The sequence below is a fragment of the Ovis aries genome, chromosome 23, assembly GCF_016772045.2.
Source record: "Ovis aries strain OAR_USU_Benz2616 breed Rambouillet chromosome 23, ARS-UI_Ramb_v3.0, whole genome shotgun sequence".
NCBI lineage: Eukaryota > Metazoa > Chordata > Mammalia > Artiodactyla > Bovidae > Ovis > Ovis aries.
In genome coordinates, this window is record NC_056076.1 from 38,000,983 (window position 1) to 38,021,625 (window position 20,643).

General features: G+C 45.6%; 1 protein-coding gene across 3 annotated transcripts; it reads left to right on the forward strand.

Annotated features, from left to right (window-relative positions):
* Window positions 1–9,716: 9,716 nt before the first annotated feature.
* On the forward strand, window positions 9,717–18,095 carry TGIF1 (TGFB induced factor homeobox 1). 3 transcript variants are annotated; one of them, XM_042239656.2, is made up of 3 exons: window positions 9,717–10,066; window positions 15,818–16,044; window positions 17,022–18,095. In XM_042239656.2, exons 2-3 carry the CDS (start codon window positions 15,862–15,864, stop codon window positions 17,595–17,597), a joined length of 759 nt encoding a protein of 252 aa, XP_042095590.1. In that variant the 5' UTR covers window positions 9,717–10,066; window positions 15,818–15,861; the 3' UTR covers window positions 17,598–18,095. The 3 variants fall into 3 exon arrangements, with proteins under 3 accessions (XP_042095590.1, XP_027816565.1, XP_042095591.1); XM_027960764.3 differs by lacking the exon at window positions 9,717–10,066 and adding an exon at window positions 10,173–10,506; XM_042239657.2 differs by lacking the exon at window positions 9,717–10,066 and adding an exon at window positions 15,477–15,557.
* The last annotated feature ends 2,548 nt before the right edge of the window (window positions 18,096–20,643 follow it).

Sequence of the window (20,643 nt, forward strand, 5' to 3'; positions counted from 1 at the left end):
CATGACTGAGCAACTTCACTTTCAAGTCCATTGTAGCCATGACATTTTTAAAAGTCATGTTTTTCTTTATAGTCAGTAAAGTAAAACAACATTTCTATAGACCTCAAGAGAGATACTGATTTGGTGAATGTACTCTCTGAACCAAGGGAAAAAAAAAAATCAGTGCACATTGTCTGACAAGTTCAAATTGAAGAAACTGATATAAATGTTTGAGGGTAGGACTGTCCAAAAGAGAAAATGTATCACAGTCACTGCTCTAACAGGGGCTGCTGCTGCTGCTGCTAAGTCACTTCAGTGATGTCCGACTCTGTGCGACCCCATAGATGGCAGCCCACCAAGCTCCCCAGTCCCTGGGATTCTCCAAGCAAGAATACTGGAGTGGGTCTAACAGGGGCTAGCTGAACTAAAAGCTTTAAAGCCGAATCTAAGCATAAATGTGGGGCTTCCCAGGTGGCCCTTGTGGTGAAGAATCTGCCTGCTAATGCAGGAGACGCAAGAGACGCAGGTTCAATCCCTGGGTCAGGAAGAACCCCTGGAGGAGGGCATGACAACACACTCCAGTATTGTTGCTTGGAGAATCCCATAGACAGAGGAGCCTGGCAGGCTACAGCCCATGGGGTCGCAAAGAGTCAAGCACAACTGAGCAACTCAGCACACACACAAACATAAAATGTAATTGCTCTCTCTGGTTAGAAGAAAATGTTTAACCATAGAAGGAGAAATAGCTAGAAAGTAAAATACAATCGGGCATAATTCTGAGACTTCTTAGCCCTTTCAGTAAACAAACCATATAGCTCAGAGAGGAAGGAGTTACTGCTGAGGCAAGCAGAGAATTAACTCTAAGCTTATCCAGAAGTGCCTGGGTGTCTGGGATTGGCTTTGATATAATATAGGAGAGAAGGAAGTCAGTGAGGGTATAGATGAAGCAAGAGTGGCCATGGGTTGATAATTGTTGAAGCTGGGTGATTAGTATTTGGGGATTTATTACACTAGGACATCCACTATTATATTTACATTTTTACATTATTTAAAAAAAAAAGATATTCTAGGCAGGACAAAACCCTTGTTTTTGAGATCACCTGACTATTTTTAAGATTTTTTTAAAATAAAATGTATTTAGGACTTCCATGGCAGTCCAGTGGTTAAGACTCCACACTTCCAACGCAGGGACTCGGATTCAGTCCCTCATTAGGGAACTGAGATCTCACAAGCCACATGGCAAAACCAAAAAAAAAAAAAAAAAAGTATTGGAGACTAGCAGACATATGTATGAATTTGTTGCCAAGTGCAAGCAGAGGGGGAGAGACAGGCACGGATTTAGACATTTATTTTGCTCTGCTAATCGACCCTGTGTGTTGCTGAAGAGAGCTTCCAAGATGGACTGGAAAAATAAAACAAAAGTTTTATTTATTTATTTTTTAATTATTTTTTTTATATAAAAAAGTTTATTTTTTTAATGTAAGTTTTAAAAGTGTATCCAAGTAGCTTGGCAGTAAATGTGTTTTCCTCCCTTTTAAGGGAATACAGAATAATCATTTTGGCTTTTGCATGACATCCTGTGGAAAGCTGATGAAACACTTTAGGAAACAACTTGTCCCCTGTACTAACACACCCACCAGTAGAAGAGAAGGCCTTCACTTGAACGATCCATGCCATTTACCGGGTATGTGGATTCCAGCCCTACATCCACAACTTTTGCTCATTCATTTTGAGGAAAGCATCTTACTCTCTTCTTACGTACTACAATACTTGGCCAAATTTTGTAAAATGTGCTTGCATCAGGATTAAACTTTTCAGTTTTGCAGATCTGGCCACCCAATTTAACAGGGTAAATGGTTTGACACCCTTTGATACTTCTTGGAAATAGCAGCAAATAATGAAATCCCAGGGTGTCACTGGGGGTTATTTACACTTGGTAATGATTAACCATCCCTGGTTCGTGGACTGCAGAATCAGACTTTCAAGGCCCCAAATACAGCTCATCTTATTTTAGACCCTTGCTTAGGTTTTTATAGAAGATCTTCAAAAATCCCCTCCAGCTCAAACCAGAACAAAACCTGTGTCCAATAAATGGGGTTTGGTACATAAATTATATCCATAGTTACAGTGAACTATTATTTAGTCATCAAAAATGATAGACCCACCTTGTAAAAAAAGGTTAAAAAAATTTTTTTATTTTGGGGGCCCATGTAGCATGTGGGATCTTAGTTTTCCAACCAGGACTCGACTCCATCCCTGCAGTGGAAATGCAGAGTCTTAACCACTGTCCACCATGGAATTTCTAAAAGAAATTATTTAAAGAAGGAAAATAAGTCAGAAACTCAGATCTCCATAAGAAAAAGAGGAGCTCGGAAGAAGGAATAAGGTAAGGTAAAATCAAATGATGATGACGAGTCTAGACTGGGCACCTGCCTTCTCCGACTTCATCTCATACACTTTGTCTCTGTCTCTCGTATATCAGGTTTGTACAAAAAAGTATAAGATGAAAAACAGACCCTCCTCATCATGCATCTCATTCTCTTCCACTCTTCCTCCAAAGGTAGACTTTGTTAATATTTCCCTGAGTATCATTCCAAAAATCTACACATAAAAAATTGTACACAAAAGGAATACTGTTATAATGTTCTGTACTTTGCTTAAAAACAACTTATATATATATATATATATTATCAACCTTCCTCTATCAGCGCAGTCTAATTGACTTTGCTGTTATAATGACTGCACACTAAAACTTTTCATGTTTCTGTTTATTTGGATTCTTTTTTTTTTTTTAAAGTGAACTGCTTATCTATAGACTTTGCCCAGCTTTTTAAAAACAGGACTCTTTTTTTCCTCTGACTTATATGAGTTCTGCATAAGTTCGGTAAATAGATCTTCTGCCTGACATGTGCCGACAGTATTTTTTCCTAGTTGTTTTGCTTTTGAAAATTTTATGAATTTTCCCTTACACACAAGTTTAAAAAAAAATACAAAATACTTACACACATGTGTATCTTTTACTGTGTCTTAGATTTTCTGTCCTGGTTACAAAGGCCTTCCCTACTCCATGATTATATTCGTGCCTCCTTCCAGGACAAGTTGTCTCAGCCTCAGCATGACTTTCAGACAGAATGATCTTTCCCTGGGGGTCTATCCTGTGTGCAGTGCAGTGAAATGGCAGCACCCTGGTCTCCATCTGCTAGAGGCCAGAAGCATTTCCTTCCCTCCAACTGTGACCATTGGCATTGTCTCCAGACATCTTCAGATATTCCCTGGGAGGCAAAGATGCCACATGTATTCCGCCTGGAGAACCACTGTTCTAGAACATACAGAAGTGCATTATTAATCACTCTAACATTTCAATCTTGATTCAGATGAGTTTTATTTTTGTTAGAAGAGTAACATAGCCAGCTTCATTTTTTGTTTGTTTGGAAGATACTTGCTTTACAGTGTTGTGTTGATTTCTGCCATACAGCCACGTGAATCAGCCATAAGTATACATGTCCCTTCCTTCTTGAACCTCCCTCCCACTCCTCCACCAGTTTGATTTTTTACGAAAAGTAGTTCACTGTCCCAATTCAATTTATCTCTGATCTGAAAAGTCACCTTTACCCAAATTGAAATGTCCATATCGTAGTCTAAACTATCGCCTTGTTTTTGTGTCCTCATTATTTAATCTCATTATTAACTTCAAAATACACTTTAATATTTGAAGGGGCTTCTGCTGCCCTCCTCCCATCCCTAACTTGTCTTTCAGAATTTCCCTGGCTTTCTCCAGATGCTTAATTTTGATGAAGTGTAGCAATTAAAGAAAAAAAAAAATCCTGTTGGCATTTTAATATAAATTGCTTTGAATTTAAAGATCAGTTCAGGGAAGATAAACATCTTTATGCTTTTGTTATTGAATCTTGCTGGAAGGGATAAATTACATTTTTTATTTTACTCAAGTCTTCCTTTATGTCCCTCAGTAGGGTTTTAAAGTTTTCTTCATAAAACTTGCACTTATTTCTTGTTAATTTTATTCCCAGATATTTCATCATTTTATTGCTGTTATAGGTCCTCTATAGCTTTCAGAAGAGGTAATGGTGATAAATGGAAACGTGTGAGTGAATTAACCCTAGAATGGAAAGAGGAGAAAGGGGCTAAGTTAACAGGTAGGGTATTATGAAGGTCTTACTTTTACCTCATAAATTTGGCACTTATTCCAAACAATATGTATGTATATTTTTCTTGTTTTAATCGGGACACATTTCCCCTCTTACTCACAACTGGTCCTTCTAACCCTGTTCCTTTAGTTCTCTGTCAAATGCTTTTCAGTTCAGTTCAGTCGCTCAGTCGTGTCCGACTCTTTGTGACCCCATGAAAATTGTGGTGTCGTGGAAAAAAGAAAGGGTTGAGTTAGAGCTGTGGTTCTCAACCAGGGGTCTTCCTGCCCACCCCAATTTCTGTCCCCTCTGGAGAACATTGGGAATGCTGGAGTTTTGTTGTTGTTTTTTTCACAAGCTAGGGGGAAGGTGTTATCAGCCAGATTGGTTAGCCACCAGGGAAGCCCCCTACAACCAAGAGTTTTTGTTGTTGTTCAGTTGCTAAGTTGTGTCCGCTGCTTTGCAACCCCATGGACTGCAGCACACCAAGCTTTCCTGTCCTTCACCATCTCCAGGAGTTTGCTCAGACTCATGTCCATTGATGCCATCCAACCACCTCATCCTGTCACTCCCTTCTCCTGCCTTCAACCTTTCACACCATCAGGATCTTTTCCAATGAGTTGGCTCTTCGCATCAGGTGGCAAAAATATTGGAGCTTCAGCTTCAGCATCAGTCCTTCCAATGAATATTCAGGATTGATTTTCTTTAGGATTGACTGGTTCGATCTCCTCACAGTCCAGGAGACTCTGAAAAGTCTTCTCCAGCACCACAGTTCAAAAGCATCAATTCTTTGGTACTCAGCCTTCTTTAACTCTCACATCTACACAAGACTACTGGCAAAATCACAGTTTTGCCTCTACGGACCTTAACTGCCAGGGAAGCCCCCTACAACCAAGAGTTATCCAGCCCTAAACAGCAGTTGAGAACTCCTGAGCTAGATGGTGGCAGCAAGGGTAACTAAATTTAGGTGAAGTGGTTACAGAAGACTCCTCTGAGATGATATTTAGGCCAAACTTTGGGCTTCCCAGGTGGCATGAGTGGTAAAGAATCTGCCTGTCGATGCAGCAGACCTAGAGATGAGTGGGGGAGATCCCCGGGGCATGGCAACCCACTTGGAAAATCCTCATTGACAGAGGAGACTGGCGGGACAGAGGAGTCCATACAGTCGCAAAGAGATGGACAGGACTGAAGCGACTTCCCGTGCACGCAGGCCACCCTTCGGTGAGAAACGTCAGATATGCAAGCCAGTCCTGCGCGGCCATCCCAGGCAGAGTGGACTTGAAAACAACTAATAACAATGAAAAACCCCTTACATTTGTATGTAGTATACATATGCACATATGGAGAGTGAAATAGTCAATTAAGAGGTCTTTCCTATTTCACTTTGTATACTTTTCCTACTTGTAGTTTTGAAAACAAGCTTCCTCCTTTTTGTTTTTGTAAAGAAAAAACGAGTGGTTTAAAAAAAGGACAAAATGCAGGTAGATTGGAAGGGAGCTTCTGGTAAAACTCCACATAGATTTCAGAGGAGAGGCAAGTTTTAGAGTAGCCTCCACGTGTTCAGATGGCCCTTGTGTCATAATCTGTGGTCAGTTTCTGCCCTATACTGCCTTCTTTATCCACCAGACCTTCCACCAGACATGCCCGAGAACACTTTGTTTAAAGTCTGGGCTTTCCTGGTGACTGCGTGATAAAGTATCTACCTGTAATGCAGGAGACACTGGTTCGATCCCTGGGTCGGGAAGATCCCCTGGAGAGAAGGAAATGGCAACCCACTCCAGTATTCTTGCCTGGAAAATCCCATGGTCAGAGGAGCCAGGCGGGCCACAGTCTGTGGGGTTGGACACCACTTAGCAATTAAACAACAATTTATGTCCAGTACTCGGTTTTATACCTTTTAGCTTTGTTATGTTTGGATGTGCTATCTTGACATTAGGGAAAAAAATCATAATATCTACCTTATTAAATGAGTATTAAATGAGGTCATTTAAATTGTTTCTTAAACTGTAAAGCCAGAGAAGGCAATGGCAACCCACTCCAGTACTCTTGCCTGGAAAATCCCATGGACGAAGGAGCCTGGTAGGCTGCAGTCCATTGGGTCGCTAAGAGTCGGGCACGACTGAGCGACTTCACTTTCACTTTTCACTTTCATGCATTGGAGAAGGAAATGGCAACCCACTCCAGTATTCTTGCCTGGAGAATCCCAGGGACGGCGGAGCCTGGTGGGCTGCCGTCTATGGGGTTGCACAGAGTCGGACACGACTGAAGCGACTTAGCAGTAGCAGCAAACTGTAAAGCACAATACTACTCTTGGTCTTAGCCAAAAGGGCAGAGAAGCGATAGGGTCACAGAGTTGGACAGGACTGAGCGGCTGAACTGAACTGAAGGCACAATATAGAAACACGATGTTGAGAATAGAGAGGTTAAAAAGAAAAAAGGAAAGAGAAAAGAAAAAAGTTTAAAAAAAAAAAGAGTAGAGAGGTTAAAGGCTGTGCTCAACAATGATCTTTTTTTCTTTGTCCTGATGAGTTCAGATCCCCTCTGGGTAAAACAAGAAAAAAGGAGGCCCCTGGCTGCAGAGGTAAAAAGAGGGGCTGGGAAAGGGAATGCAGGCTTGGAGAAAAGTGATTACTAACAGAAGTAGTAGCACAAGTTAACTATTCAGGTAACTGACAGAATTATCCTGATAAGGCTGATAAAATCACCACACTGATGGGTTGTGGGTCCTTGAAAAGACAATGGGTGGCTTCTCCTTGAGCAGCCCAAGACCCTCTGACCTGAGATGTGAAGAGATGATTATAGAATCCTTATGTGGAGCCCAGCAGTCTGCGTATTTTATTCCAAAAAAAAAAAAAAAAAAATCTGTCCTTTAGTGAGGAGACACAAAAGGGATCCAGTGACTGTGAGTCATCCTTCCTCCACCTAAGACAGTGCTGGGTGGAATCAGACTTTATTATCCAATCACTTGATGGACCAAGTATCAAAATAACACAAAATGTACTGATACACTGGCTTATTTGCCTTTCCAAGTTTCATTTTTGAGTTTTTGCCTTTGAAGAGATTGCAGCTGTGAAAAGTAACTTAAGTCTCCGTCTTTTCTTGGCCTTGAGGCAGCCTGGAAAGATAAGACACCACATGGAACTATGTGTGCTTGGAGGGGGGAAAAAATAATGGTGTAAAACGTGAACAAGTATCTCTTCTTCCTTCTCACTCAGGCAGCATTCCAATATATATTAATATTCATATGAAGTTAGCAAATAATATGTTGTCAATGTGAATCCACATTTTCCCCCCAAAACACGGGAAAGAATCTTTAAAAGTCACTGGATCAGTTTTAAAGAGAGGGCCTGGCTGGTACACGAAGGGACTCACAGAGCCAGAACTGAAACTTGTTTTTCCACCTTGAGAGAAGCAAATAAACAAAAATATCCTAAGCAATTGCTGGTTCCTCAAGCCCACTCTGTGGGGCTGTCTTCTTGGCCTGTGTCACGCAGACTCCAGGCACTTTCTTCCAGAATGCACCAAAATTTCAAATCTAAAGACAAGTTTAGGACAGGCTCTGGTGGGGGGCGGGGAGGTGTGTGTGTGCCGTGTATCACCCAGAAGGGTTCCCGGGTTCCTCCTAGGGGCGTCTTGCCAGCTTTAGTGACTGCTTCGATGTGATTCGCTTGAGCAAAAAGGTGAGCATTGCCCGGATCAAGCCGGACTTCCAGCGAGAGAGGAAAATTTGACCTTTTCCTCCTCCTCGCAGTTTCAAAGAGACTGTTAATCCTCTGCGCCGCTTCCCCCTTCCCCTGCAAAGTTGGTTTACTAGCTGTAAACTCCGTTCCCATCTCGGTTGTCCGAGAATCGCCGTCAGGAGCTAAGCTGACTTGGCCGGAGAAAAGGACACCTTTGTGCACAGAAGGAGAGCCCCCGCGTGGCCGAGCGGAGCCACGCGGAAGGAGGAGACGTTTCAGGCGCGCGCCGGAGCCGGCGGCCGGGGGAGGGTGAGGCCCACCCGGAGGCAGCGTGTTTCGTGGAGCCGCTTCGAAAGCGGCCGAGGCAGTCGGAACGGCTTTCGAAGTCAGCAAACAAAGCGTCTCCGCAGTAACCGCCCGGCTCCGGGGGAGGCTCCTGCCACTCAGGCGGCGGAGGCGCAGCGCAGGCGCCGGGCTCCTCCTCCCGCGCCCTTCCCCCCGCCCGCCTAGCTCCCAGTCCCCAACGGCCGCGAGCCGCCAATCCCGGCGACCGGCCGCCCTTCAAACGCCTAGAGCGCCGCGGCCCCGGAATCGGCGGCCCCCTACCCGCCCGGCGTCGGTGCTGCGCGCGGGCGCAGCCGCTGATTCGTCTCCAGGCGGGCAGGGAAGAACCCCCAAGGGGCAGGGGAGCCTCCGGGTTGGTTTCCCCCCAGGTCTCGGTACCCCTCTCGGCCGTTTCAGACGCGTGTTCTCTTAGGTGCCGAGCCGTCGGCACACCGCACGGGGAGGGAGGGGAATCGAAAGGTTGCCGCCTTTTTAGAGTGACGCTATTTTCCTTGTTTATTCATCTTAAGTCCTGTAATTGGAAAAAAAAAAAAAAACACACACACACACGCAAGCTTTGTAAACTCTGGCCTTAAGTCACTCTGGGGGTGGGGTGGAGTGGGTGGGTGCCTTGTTTTGGGAGGGTGAGTGGGTGGGAGGCTGGCTTTAATTTTCAGTGTAATCCGACAACAGAGGCTCCAAAGTTCTAGTCAGTCATGGTTTGGCCGCCTTATTTCTTCTTGGGTTGAACCTTATTTCCACAGAACTTCTGCCGGTTCTTCATCGAGGTTACAAAACAAAGACAGTGCAGAGCACAAGCTGGAGGCAGACTCGGGCGCTGACGTCTCTACCGGGCTCATGTTTTTTTTTTTTTTTTAATGATGGGGAAAGTATTAGTGTGGCATGTGACAGTTCGTTGACTTCAAAACAACGGGACAGACACGCAAGAACTACACCCAGAGGAGAGGGCGGAGAGGGGGCTGCATTTCTTGAAATCAGCCTAAAGCATCTGGACTTTTAAAATGGGTAGTTTCATCCAGGAACTCCCGCTGGAGCCTGCCTAACTCTCAACCAAAATAAACTAACAGGAACATGTGTTTACCTAATAGTTTCTGTTTGAAATACCGGGGCGTGGGGGTGGTGGGGGAAAAGAGGTCCCCTAGCAGGATAAGTCCTGAGTAGACTGTTTACCGAGACAGGCGAGGGGGTCCGGGGATGGGGTGTCAGGCCGAGTCTCAGGCGGGGCGGGCGCGCGTCCCGGCCATCCCCAGGCACCGACTTTTAAAGAGCATGTGAGCATGACAAGTGTCTGTCCGCAACATGTCAGATTTCGAAACTGCTTTGCAATCCAGTCCGGAACTCGCAGCTTTAGCCGGGGGCAACAGACTTTCGCCTAGGGTGTCTGGGTCTCATCCTCCTCCCCATTCCCCCGCCCGCCCCCCCCCCCACTGTTGCTTTGGGAGGAAGAGCCCCGAGAGGAGAAGGGTGCGTCGCTCCGCGCCCGCGCGTGTCAATGGCAGCAGTGCGTCCTGGAAGAAGTTGATTCTTTTCCCGAATACTTTTCTTGGGCAGCCCCGCCCCTTGAATCAGCAGCGGCTGTCTACTCCTGCGGCCCGAGTCGGGCCGGTGGAGTTGGGGCAGCTGTCAAAATCGAAAGGGGAGGCTTTTTCTTCCCTGGGGTGGAGGAGGGAACGGCATTCCGCCCCCCACCCCATCTGTTGCAATTTCCTAACCAAACGCACCCTCGCCAGACCCTGGAAGAAAGGCCCAAGGGAGCAACCCAGGGCGCTTGGCTGGTGTCGCCCGCAACCCGGGGATGCGGGCGGCGGGCGCGCGGCGGGGATGAGCTCGTGAGCTCGGCCGTCCCCACGAGGGACCGGTGACAGCCGCCCCGGCGACGCGGCCCGGGTGCTCAGAGCGATCCTAGGCTGCTGGAAGGTGCGGGGGAGGGGCGGAGGAGCGGCTGGGCGGGCGGGGGACGGGGCGGGCGGCTGGGGGCGGAGGCAGGACCTCCGGTACCTTCCCTCCTTGCCTCGCTCACTCTGACAGCGCCGAGGTGCGCCGAGCAGGAGCCGCGAACAAAGGAGCGGAGTGGGGAGGGGAGCGAGTTAGGCTAGGGAGCGTCCCCGGCCCGCTGCCAGAAGATCCCGGCGGGAGGAAGCCCGAGTGTCACTTGAATTCCGCCCGAGGAGCGGGCGCCTGGGATTCGAGTGCCGCCGTGTTTAGCAATAACGGCTGGAGCGCGTCCTCCAAGTTACGGGAGAGTCGGCCGGGAAGGAGGACGACCGCTCGGCCCCTCCGTCCCCGCTCCTGGCCCCTGGAGACCCCCGCTGTCGCCTGGCACTGGCCGGGGAACTCCAGAATGAAAAGCAAGAAAGGTAAGGCTCGCGGGCGGCGCGCGCCTTGGGCGCGGGTCCCGGGGCAACGTGCTCGCCGGGCGGCGCGGGTGACTCGGACTTTTCCGCCCCGGGGGGCTCGGAGGCCTGAGCCGCGGCCGTCCTCTTTGTGGAAGCTGTGTCTGGAACGGCCGTTGCTGTGTTCCTTCCAGACACAACACGAGGGGCTGTTGTGGGGAGACGGGCCTCTCCACGCTGCTGGCACGTTGTCAAGAAGCACGCTCCGCGCCTTGTTTGTGCGCCTCCAAGTTTCATTGTCTCCAAACCGACACCCCACGCTCCGCCGAGCCGCCGCGTGGCTTCTCGCGGGCGGGGGAGTGGGGTCCCGAGTCGGGGGATACCCCCGTCCCGCTTTTCTCCGTCGGGACCCGGGGTGGCCCGGCCCGCGGAGTCTTGGCGCTTTGTCTGAAAGTTGGGCTCCGGGGCTCCCCACTCGCTCCCGGCAGAGTCCGGGCACGACTTCTCCCGGGATGGGGCGTTTTCACCTTCGGAGGAACGCGACTCTGGATCCCAGATCGCCCCCGGGGGTCGGTTCCTTTGGAAAGTTATATTTTCCAGAATTCCTAGCCTCACAAAAGTTTTCCCACGATGAATCTGGGGCAAGAGGAAGAGTTAGGACTGAAGGCGTGCAGTGAGAACGAGTCCAAGTGTGACATGCAAAGAGCGAGCCTGTCATTGTTTCCACCAGGCCTTCTGGAAGCTTTACAACTGAAACTTGCCGTCAGTCTGGTTTTAAAAACAAAATACACAGAAAGAAACAGAAAAAAAAAAAAAAAACCACCACCACGAAAGGTCAAAGAATGTTAACTCCCTTTTGAAGTTAACTTTTGAGTCCCGGGCAGGGAGGCACCCCGAACGTTCCGTCGTGGGCCGGAGCTGGCTTTTCTGTTGTGATTTATGTCGAGTGGTTCAAAACAGAAGTTAATCGCTGGGGGAAGCCAGCGCGGGGGTGGGGTGGGGGGGGGGGGTGGCGGGGGTTGTGCCGCGCATGCTCAGAGTGGCTCCTGCTCCACGTTCTTCAGACTTGTCGGGCTACTGCGGTTCAGACTCAAGTTAGAGCGGGGCAGCCCGGGACCGAAACCGTGTGTCCTCGGCCACGTTTTCACTTTGGACTTACGTTCGATTGACCCCAGGCCGGTGACTCAAACACACAGATCCCCGCACGTCCCGCTTTGCGGGCGGGAGTCAAACTCAACGTTCCCGGGGTGGGTGGGGGGCGTTGGTAGTTGAGGTTGGACCAACTCCCCGCGTCCCCTCGCCAAGGACCTGGCGGGGCTCAGAAATTTGGATGTTTAACTGGACTGGGCGAGAAAACGCGCGGGGAGCACACAGGGGGCGTCGGTATCGTGTCAGTTCGGAGAGGGCTGACAGGTTCAGACCGTCCCCGGGAGGGAGGCGTTCCCTCCCTCGTGGAGAACTGCCGGGAATAAGTTGGGGAAAGGGTGTATCTGATGGGTCCCCCTAGGGGTGCGAGAGCAGGGATTGGCTTGCCCCATTGTTCGGGTTCTGGCGGGGGCGGCAGTGATGATCCTCCCCGGCTACCCCCGGGCTCTGGGGCATCCCCTCCCCACCATGCCTCCCGTTCCGCTTCCCTCGAAGCCCCCCTCCCCCAGGCGGGGCCCTGCACGAACCCGCCGGTCCCTGAGGAATCTCCGGGGAGCGCTGCCCCGGGGCGCGCGGTCCTGCCGCCGCGCGCCGACTCATGGAAACAATGGAAGGTGACGTGTTGGAGGGGAAACTTCGCCGACTGGTTCAGAGCTCGTGCGGGGGAGCAGAGGCTGCCGAGGTGGCCCGGCTTTCTTTCCCTTTTTAGGTTTTTCTGGCAAATCCTCCGCGGGTGGGCAGGCCCCTCCGGACGTTGAGATTCACGGCCCGGTTTCTAGTTTCTTCTTGTAATCTGAAACTCCTAGGCCTGGGCGAGCTCTCTCGCTCGTGAGCTCGGAGGGGCTACTGCGGCGGGGGCCGAAGAACTGGCGGAACAAAAGCCTGCGGGCCGGCGGGGGCCAGGCTCCTCCCTCGGCTCGTTCCGCCCGGCCCTGCCTGCCCCCGCCCCGGCCTCCGGCCACCTGGGGGCCCCGCGCCCAGCGGCCTCCGCCCGGGCTCCGGAAGAGACCTGGCCCCGCCGGGTTCGCCGAGTCCGACTATTGTCTGTCTGTCTTACGAAAGTCTGTGAAACTCTTTTCAAGTTTTGTTGAAAATAGAAGCACTTTTTAAAAAGTCAATCGTGGAGCCAGGGGGTTGGTTAAGACTGGTTAGTGATAATAGTGTCCCGCCTTAGAAAACTGAGGATGCCAAAAAGATCTCCCTTAAGTGTCTTTGCTCCCGGCTCCTGACGGGATGGGCTCCTTGGATCTAGTGTCTGGGATGTTAAGTAGGGTTCCTGTCGCTTCTCCCGAGATGTTAAGGTCCGGAAACTTGTTAGGTTTGCTTTTTCCTAATAGTACACTTATAAGTTCCCGTTGGTTATTCTTATTCCGAGATCCCTTTCTAGCCTTTTCCAGATTTTTTTTAAAGTCCAACTTCATAACCACTATCTCTGACCCTTCCCCGTGCTCTGCCGCTCCCTCTGTTCCTATTCGGGGGTGGGGAGGAGTTTTTAGGGTGGTGGGATCCATAGGCCATCTTGTGGCTTTCTAAACAACATTTCCTTGTATGTGGATGGAGTAAGAGGCTTGTGATCCCCGCTTCCCGCCCAGCTCCCCCCACCAGCCATCACCACATTTTTTAAAGCGTGAGCAAAGCAAGACGTTTGGAAACAAGTCGTAACCGGGAAAGCGTTCAAAAGCTCTTTTACAATAGGAAATGAGTAACGTGGAAAAGTCTTTTTGTTTTTCCAAGTTGAGCCACAATCCGGAGGGAGAGTTTTAATGGAAACAGCCCTGACAGCCGCAAACGTGGTTTGCTGTAGTGAAATACCAGCTGGGGCAGCCGAGGGACTGAAGTCTTAACTTCCTGTTCCTTCAGCTTTGTTAAGACGTCCGGCGGCCTGGCACTCATTGATTCGAGTGAACTGAGAGCAGAGTAAAGTCACTGCAGTTTGGTATTGCTTAACTGGTATCTACCTCCTGTCACTCGCCTGCTTTGAGAGTGACGGCTTCTTGTCAAACTAAGTAAGCAGATCAAAGGATACACATTAGGAGTTTTTTGTTTGTTTCAAACTACTTGTGATTATCAGTTTACAGTTGGGAATTCACTGTTCAGTGCGCAGATTTTCACACTTTTTAAGAAGTTAAAAAGTTGAGGGGGGTGGCCTGTGAGTTGGGGTGGTAGTAATAGCCTTAGGAAGAAGATCTGGCTTTTCAGACCTTTTGATGAGTTAAAATAAATTGCTTTATTCAAATTAGTGTTAGTCATTCAGATATGTGATAGGTTTTTTTTTAAGTTAAGATTTTTTTTTTAATCAGAGCAGTTGTAAAACAGGAACATTTATAATTTCTTAAGGATTTTTTGGTCAATACTTCTTCACCCAAATTTTAACATGGGTTTTAAAAGGTTTTCATCTGCTCAACAGTGAAAGCACTTTCAGTTTTAAATGTGCCTCCTTTTTTTTGAAACTTTTTTTTTAAAGCAGTTTAATGAAATCTTTTGGGGAAAGAGACATCAGATACGTGGCAGCGGTTAAAATTTAGGATTCCGGGGCCTTTTACTGGTGGCTGTTTGTTCATGAAGCCTTGAGCTGAAGTGAATTTGCAAGATCATCCTCCTCTTTTGTTAGAACTTGCTTTACTTTGTCTTTGGAAGTTTCTGCGTTTTCTGCCGACACTCCCTCCGGCACCTTCTGCCCCCTGCCGTTCAAAACTGAAAATGTGTCAGCCAGTAGAGTTAGATTCAGTTAAGTGGTGGGCTCTCTCATCCATCAAATGCTTTAAAAGAAAGGGTTTTGGGAAAAGTTCCTTTAAAAACCACTGAATGGTTTATCACTCTGAGGAATATTCTGCTTTTATTTCCTACCAAGGTAAACTACCTGAGGTTCTGTCAACAACGTTAAAGAGAATTTTTTACATTTCATGCTACTATGATTTCTTTTACATAGAAATACTGGTTTTTAGAGCATACTGTAGTATGCTTTAAAAACAAGATTTCATTTCTTTAATCAGAGTAGCCTTTTATAGTTTTGAAAGGGGGAAAGTTAAAGTTCAAAATTTTGGGGCAGTCTCTTGGTTAAGACTCCAAGCTTCCAATGCAGGGGGTTCAGGTTCTGTCCCTGGTCGGGGAACTAAGATCCCATGTGCCTCGAGGCAGGGCCAGGAAAAAAAAAGTCTAAGTTATCTTTAAATGTCTAAAAGGGCCAAATTTGAATTTTTGTGGAACCCAGTCTATGTGTGATTTAAATATTCTGTATGGTGTGTGAATTTTTAAAATTTCTAGTAGGATTAAAGTGCTTGTAAACAAGAGTTTCCTTTAGTAGTTGCATATTCAAGTTTTCTTTGTCATGTAATGATTTAAAGCCAAATCCTGCTTATTTATATGTAGTATTCTAGGTTCAGATTAAGCTGGCAATTGAAATTTATAGAAATTTAAAAATTTACTCAGTATTAGGCAACTTTTGAGGTCTTACATAAGTACTAAAAGTAGAAAAAGCTTTTTATACTAATGAAACTTATCAGTGGTTGTTTGTATTTAGTAAAAAGTGACTAGTGCTGTCCATTAAAAGTAGGTGTCTAGTTTTGAATAAAAGGAAGCAGCAGTGAAAAGGAAAAGGAACTGGCAGAAGATTCTGGCATGCACTTTATCTTTTGAATACTAACTGAGTTAAGAGTGTAATTTTCCTTCCTTATATCAGTGGAAAAAAATCTTCCATTTTATTTCAAAACCTTCAGTGGAAGAGGGAGGAAGAACAGCGCTTGAAACATGCATTAAGATACTGGCTGGCTTGTTTTTCCCAGTTAACAATGACCTCACCGAGGAGGTTGTCAGACACATCCCGTCTGCTGTGCCACCTTTCCTGTTTCACACGTGGCATGCTATTCGCCTTGGATGCAGCTTTGTCTCTTTGCTGGATTAGACTTTTCTGAGCTTCATTCAAAAGGAATGTGAGTCGTTGAGGCCTATAGGAAAGTGGGTACAAAAGGGAATCTGACCGTGGGCTGGGGATCTGGAATATGCTGCGAGTCAAATTACCCTGCAGATTTCAGATGAGCTCTGGTGTTTTGGGACAAAGAAACACCGATACTTCCCTGGGCTCTCAGAAGTTGAGAAAATGCGGTTGTGCTGAGTGTTTAAAAGAGGTGAGCTTTGCAGTAGGTGCTCTGCTGATAAAAGCAGCTGATAGCTGGCCTCTGTCCTGTCCTAGGTGTTGTGGCCGCGTCTGGCAGTGAGACTGAAGATGATGACAGCATGGACAGTCCCCTGGACCTCTCCTCTTCTGCTGGCTCAGGCAAGAGAAGGCGGAGGGGCAACCTGCCGAAGGAATCAGTTCAGATTCTCCGCGACTGGTTGTATGAACACCGATACAATGCCTACCCCTCAGAGCAAGAAAAAGCGTTACTGTCCCAGCAAACACACTTATCTACACTACAGGTAAGGGGAAGGCATTCCCAGGGGTGGTGGGTCCCCCCACCCCCCGCCCCAGAATCACTTTACAGCATTCCTATATAGCAAGTCATAAACTGCCTCCTCACTCAAAGTGGGGGGAGGCATATCTTTTTCTTGTAAAGTTTATAGTGCTAACAGCTAATAACTGTTAGCTATCTAGAGAAACAGAAACACTTGACAGTCATCTGTCAAACAGCATTTCCTTTAACGCCTAAAAGAGCCTTCCTTTATGCACCAAACATAAAAAGGAGGTTAAATCTTACTCTATTGCCCAGGAAACTGGTTTGATATTTAAACAAGGACAGCCTTAAGTGAGGTAATTCATGTCCTGTCTGTTGACATAGTCATTTGAACTGGGGAAAAAAATCAGTAACTGGGAGGAGTGGCTCTTTTCATACAGGAAGGTTTTCCTGTAGTTGATTAACTTCAATGCTGGGCAGTAGATAATAGGTTAATATGGGGAGAGTTAAAAGGTAAACTTCCCTCTCTAAAATCATTTTCAGACATTTGAGAACGTATACTTCTTTTTTTTTTTTGGTGCTGAAAGGGTTTAAGGATGATGGGAAGCCAAAAGGGGAATTTGTATTAGAAAAGGAGGTGGTTTATGACAGGAAGCACCTCTCCTTTCTTGGCTGGGCTCAAAATACCTTGAAATAAATTGGTAGGTTCCTATAAGCCTTTTCATGCCTTCTTTAATGCAAAGAGAGACCAGTTAGGCATCCCCCAAGAAGGTTCTGGGTAAAAGAATCCACCTGCCAATGGAGGTGACTCGGGTTTGATCCCTGGAGGAGGAAATGGCAACCCACTCCAGAAGAATTCCATGGACGGATGAGCCTGGTGGGCTACAGTCCATGGGGTTGCAGAGAGTTGGACACTACTGAGTGATTCCAGCAACAAGAAGGAGGTTCTCAGGCGTGTTGGCAGAGTGTTAACATGTCTAAAACATCCCCGTACAATTTCAGGTCTGTAACTGGTTTATCAACGCCCGGCGCAGGCTCCTCCCTGACATGCTGAGAAAAGATGGCAAAGATCCAAATCGGTTCACAATTTCCCGCCGTGGGGCCAAGATGACTGAAGCCAGCTCTGTGGAGTCAGCAGTGAGCATTAGGAACCTCATGCCAGCTCTAGAAGAGAGCCCGTTTCACTCCTGTACAGCTGGGCCCAACCCAGCCCTGGGGAGGCCACTGTCTCCTAAGCCGTCCTCCCCAGGATCCATTTTGGCTCGTCCATCAGTGATCTGTCATACCACCGTGACTGCGTTAAAAGATGTGCCTTTCTCTCTCTGCCAGTCAGTTGGTGTGGGACAAAACACAGATATACAGCAGATGGCCAACAGCAGCTTTACAGACACCTCACTCATGTACGCAGAGGACTCCTGTAAATCTGGACCAAGTGCAAACACACAGAGTGGTCTTTTCAACACTCCTCCCCCTACTCCACCGGACCTCAACCAAGATTTCAGTGGAATTCAGCTTCTGGTAGATGTTGCACTCAAACAGGCTGCAGAGATGGAGCTTCAGGCAAAACTTATGGCTTAACCCCCCCTTTTTTTTTCCCAAGCAAAACAGTTCTCAAAAAAATGTTATGATTGCTGGGATGATAGCAAAAGATGAATTGCATTATTTTATATATTTTTTTATTAATATTTGCACATGGGATTGCTAAAATGAAGCTTCCTGTTACTGAAATGTCGTCAATGGAATACAGTCATTCCAAGAACTATAAACTCAGAGCTACTGTAGAAACAAAGGGTTTTCTTTTTTTAATGTTTCTTGGTAGATTATTCATAATGTGAGATGGTTCCCAAGATCATGTGATTTTTTTTTTTTTCCCCCTTCCCTTCCCTTTTTTTTCGTTGATGTTTTTTTCAGACTGTGCAATACTTAGAGAACCTATAGCATCTTCTCATTCCCATGTGGAACAGGATGCCCACATACTGTCTAATTAATAAATTTTCAATTGTTTTTTCAAACAAGTATGAATCTAGTTGATTGATGCATTTTTTTCATGACATAATAAAGTATTTTCTTTAAAAATTCCTGTAATACAGAGTATTTTGTTGAGAGAGGCACTTCTTAAAAATGAGTAGGAATATAGCACCCCAGTGAGCAGGAAGTTGGGGGTAGGGTGGAGTGTGAGTTGGGGGGGTGTCACTAACTTTGAACAACTGTGGACAAGCCAGTCTGTATAAACAGGATGTGTGATATTTACTCTTGATAGGAGGCATAGCAGGCCCTTAAATCTTTACTTAAAACTGCATGACAAATTGAAATGAATCATTTCCATCGGTGTTTAGCTAACCAAAAATCCCTTGGTGGTCTAGACTGCATATTTTAAGCTGTGACCCATGTTGAAAAGGAAAGTCTCGAAGCACCAGATTGCGGCCTAAGTTTTCAGAAGTAAACAACAACCCAAGCAGTTCTTAGTATTGCCTCTGTCATGTTAACCTTCTAAAATAATTTTTGTTCAGTGGTCCAGTTAGGTAAGGCCTTTACGTTTAAAATAATTTTTCAGAGCACTGTGTAAAATGGTTAAAACGGCAGAGTTGTGTCTCTCACAACTCTGTTAATTTATTAGGTTGCCAAATAATTGTTAATTTATTAGGTTTCTTTTCTAAGGTCATGGTTTGTGAAAAGTGGTGCCCGACACAAGTGGAGTTTGTTGGAATAGGCAATTATTTATGAAGCCAGGATGGCTAGAAGGGGATTGATGGTGTTCCTTTCACTTACATGCTTGAGCGGGTTTGTCACATGCCACAAAACCATTCTTCGTAGTCATGCTTAGTATGAAGTTTCTTTGTTATTATAGTCATGTTCTTTCCAGCCCTGCCCCAGCTATGAATTGTCCAAGTTTGAGGGAGCATTAGAGCTTCAGTATTGTTTAAAGAATGTAGAAAAATTCTTGCAAACTCAAGTTTGTCTAATTTTGAAATTCTGTTTAGAAGGTCCCTACAGTAAAAAGAGCTAAACTCTTTTCTAAGTGGAAGAAAAAAACTTTTGATGAGGACAACTAAGAGTTGAAAGAAAAACAAGGGAGGAGAAGGCAGATGCTCTAGTCTGAGAGGGAGGCAATAATGAAGGGCACGTCAGTCTGACGTGGCCTAGGCCCACCTCAGAGTCGTGGAAATAGACAAAACCAAAAATAAAATATATAAAAGGAACAAAGTAAACAAAAATGAAATAAACCACAGGCAATTAAGAATCATTACTGGCTTTAATAGCTAGATCAAAGGCTGGAATTCTTTGAGTGCAGATAAGAGAGGCCAGCAAATCCTGAAAGGCTTCCCTTGATAAAGCATTTCATTAATCATACAGTGGGGGGAGCAGGAGGAAGCAGTCATATGAGTGATTTAGAAGAAAAATAAATGTCAAGGGTCAAATGAAACCCAAACATTGAAAAAAGAAAAATCATCCCAAATAGATCTGGGTGGATAAATAACTGGTATATAATAAACATAACTGGAAAAGTACATGTAATAAAATATTTATTCAAGTTGGAGACAAATAGAAAATAATTCTTATGCTTAGTATCTGAATGGTATATCTTTTCTTACTTATTTTTAATTTGTGTTTAAAGCTCATCTCCTAACAATCTCTGCCTTTTACTTTGTGTGTTTGGTTGATTTATATTTAATATACTATTGATATGTTTGGGTTGAGTTTACCATTTGGATTTTTTTTTTCCCTCCCCCTTTTCCTGCCTTTTTTGGGGTTAGTTGAATATTTTACGTATTTTGTTGTAAGTTTCCTATTCTCTTTCAAACCATATTGTTTTTAACGGTTCTTACAGGATTACAGTATACATCTTTGATTTATCATAATCAACTTGGAATTAATTTATACAACCTCATACAAAATATGGAAACTTCCAACAGTATATAGTTCCATTTACTATCTGCTCTTTTTGTTGATTTTTATATATATTTTAGCAGTAACTGATAAACCCAACAGTATGTCATAATTTTTATTTGAAACAGGACTATATGTTTTTTCAAAAAATAAGAGAAAAGAGAATGTATACAGGCATACCTTGGAGATATTGTGGGTTTGGTACCAGACCTCCACAATGACATGAATAGCACCAAATGAGTCACATAAATTTTTTGGTTTCCCAATCCATATAGAAATTATGGTTATACTGTATTCTATTAAGTATATAGAATCATTGATCCAATAAAAAAATACATAACAATTTAAAAATACTTAATTTGCTAAGAAGTAACTAACCATCATCTCAGCTTTCAGCAAGTCATAATCATTTTACATTCAATAACATCAAAGATCACTGATGAAATTCCCTGGTGGTCCAGTGGTTAGGACTCTGTTTACACTGCCAAGGGCATGGGTTTGATCCCTGTTTGGGGAATGAAAATCCCATAAGCTGCCAAGGTGCAGCCAAAGGCAGGAGTGAAAAAGATCAGTGATTATAGATCACTATAACAAATATGATACAAATGAAACTGAAATACTGTGAGGATTACCAAAAGGTAGCACAGAGACATGAAATAAACAAATGCTGTGGCATTGATAGACTTGAAATAAAAAATACATCTGCAAAGCACAGTGAAGCAAAGTGCAATAAAAA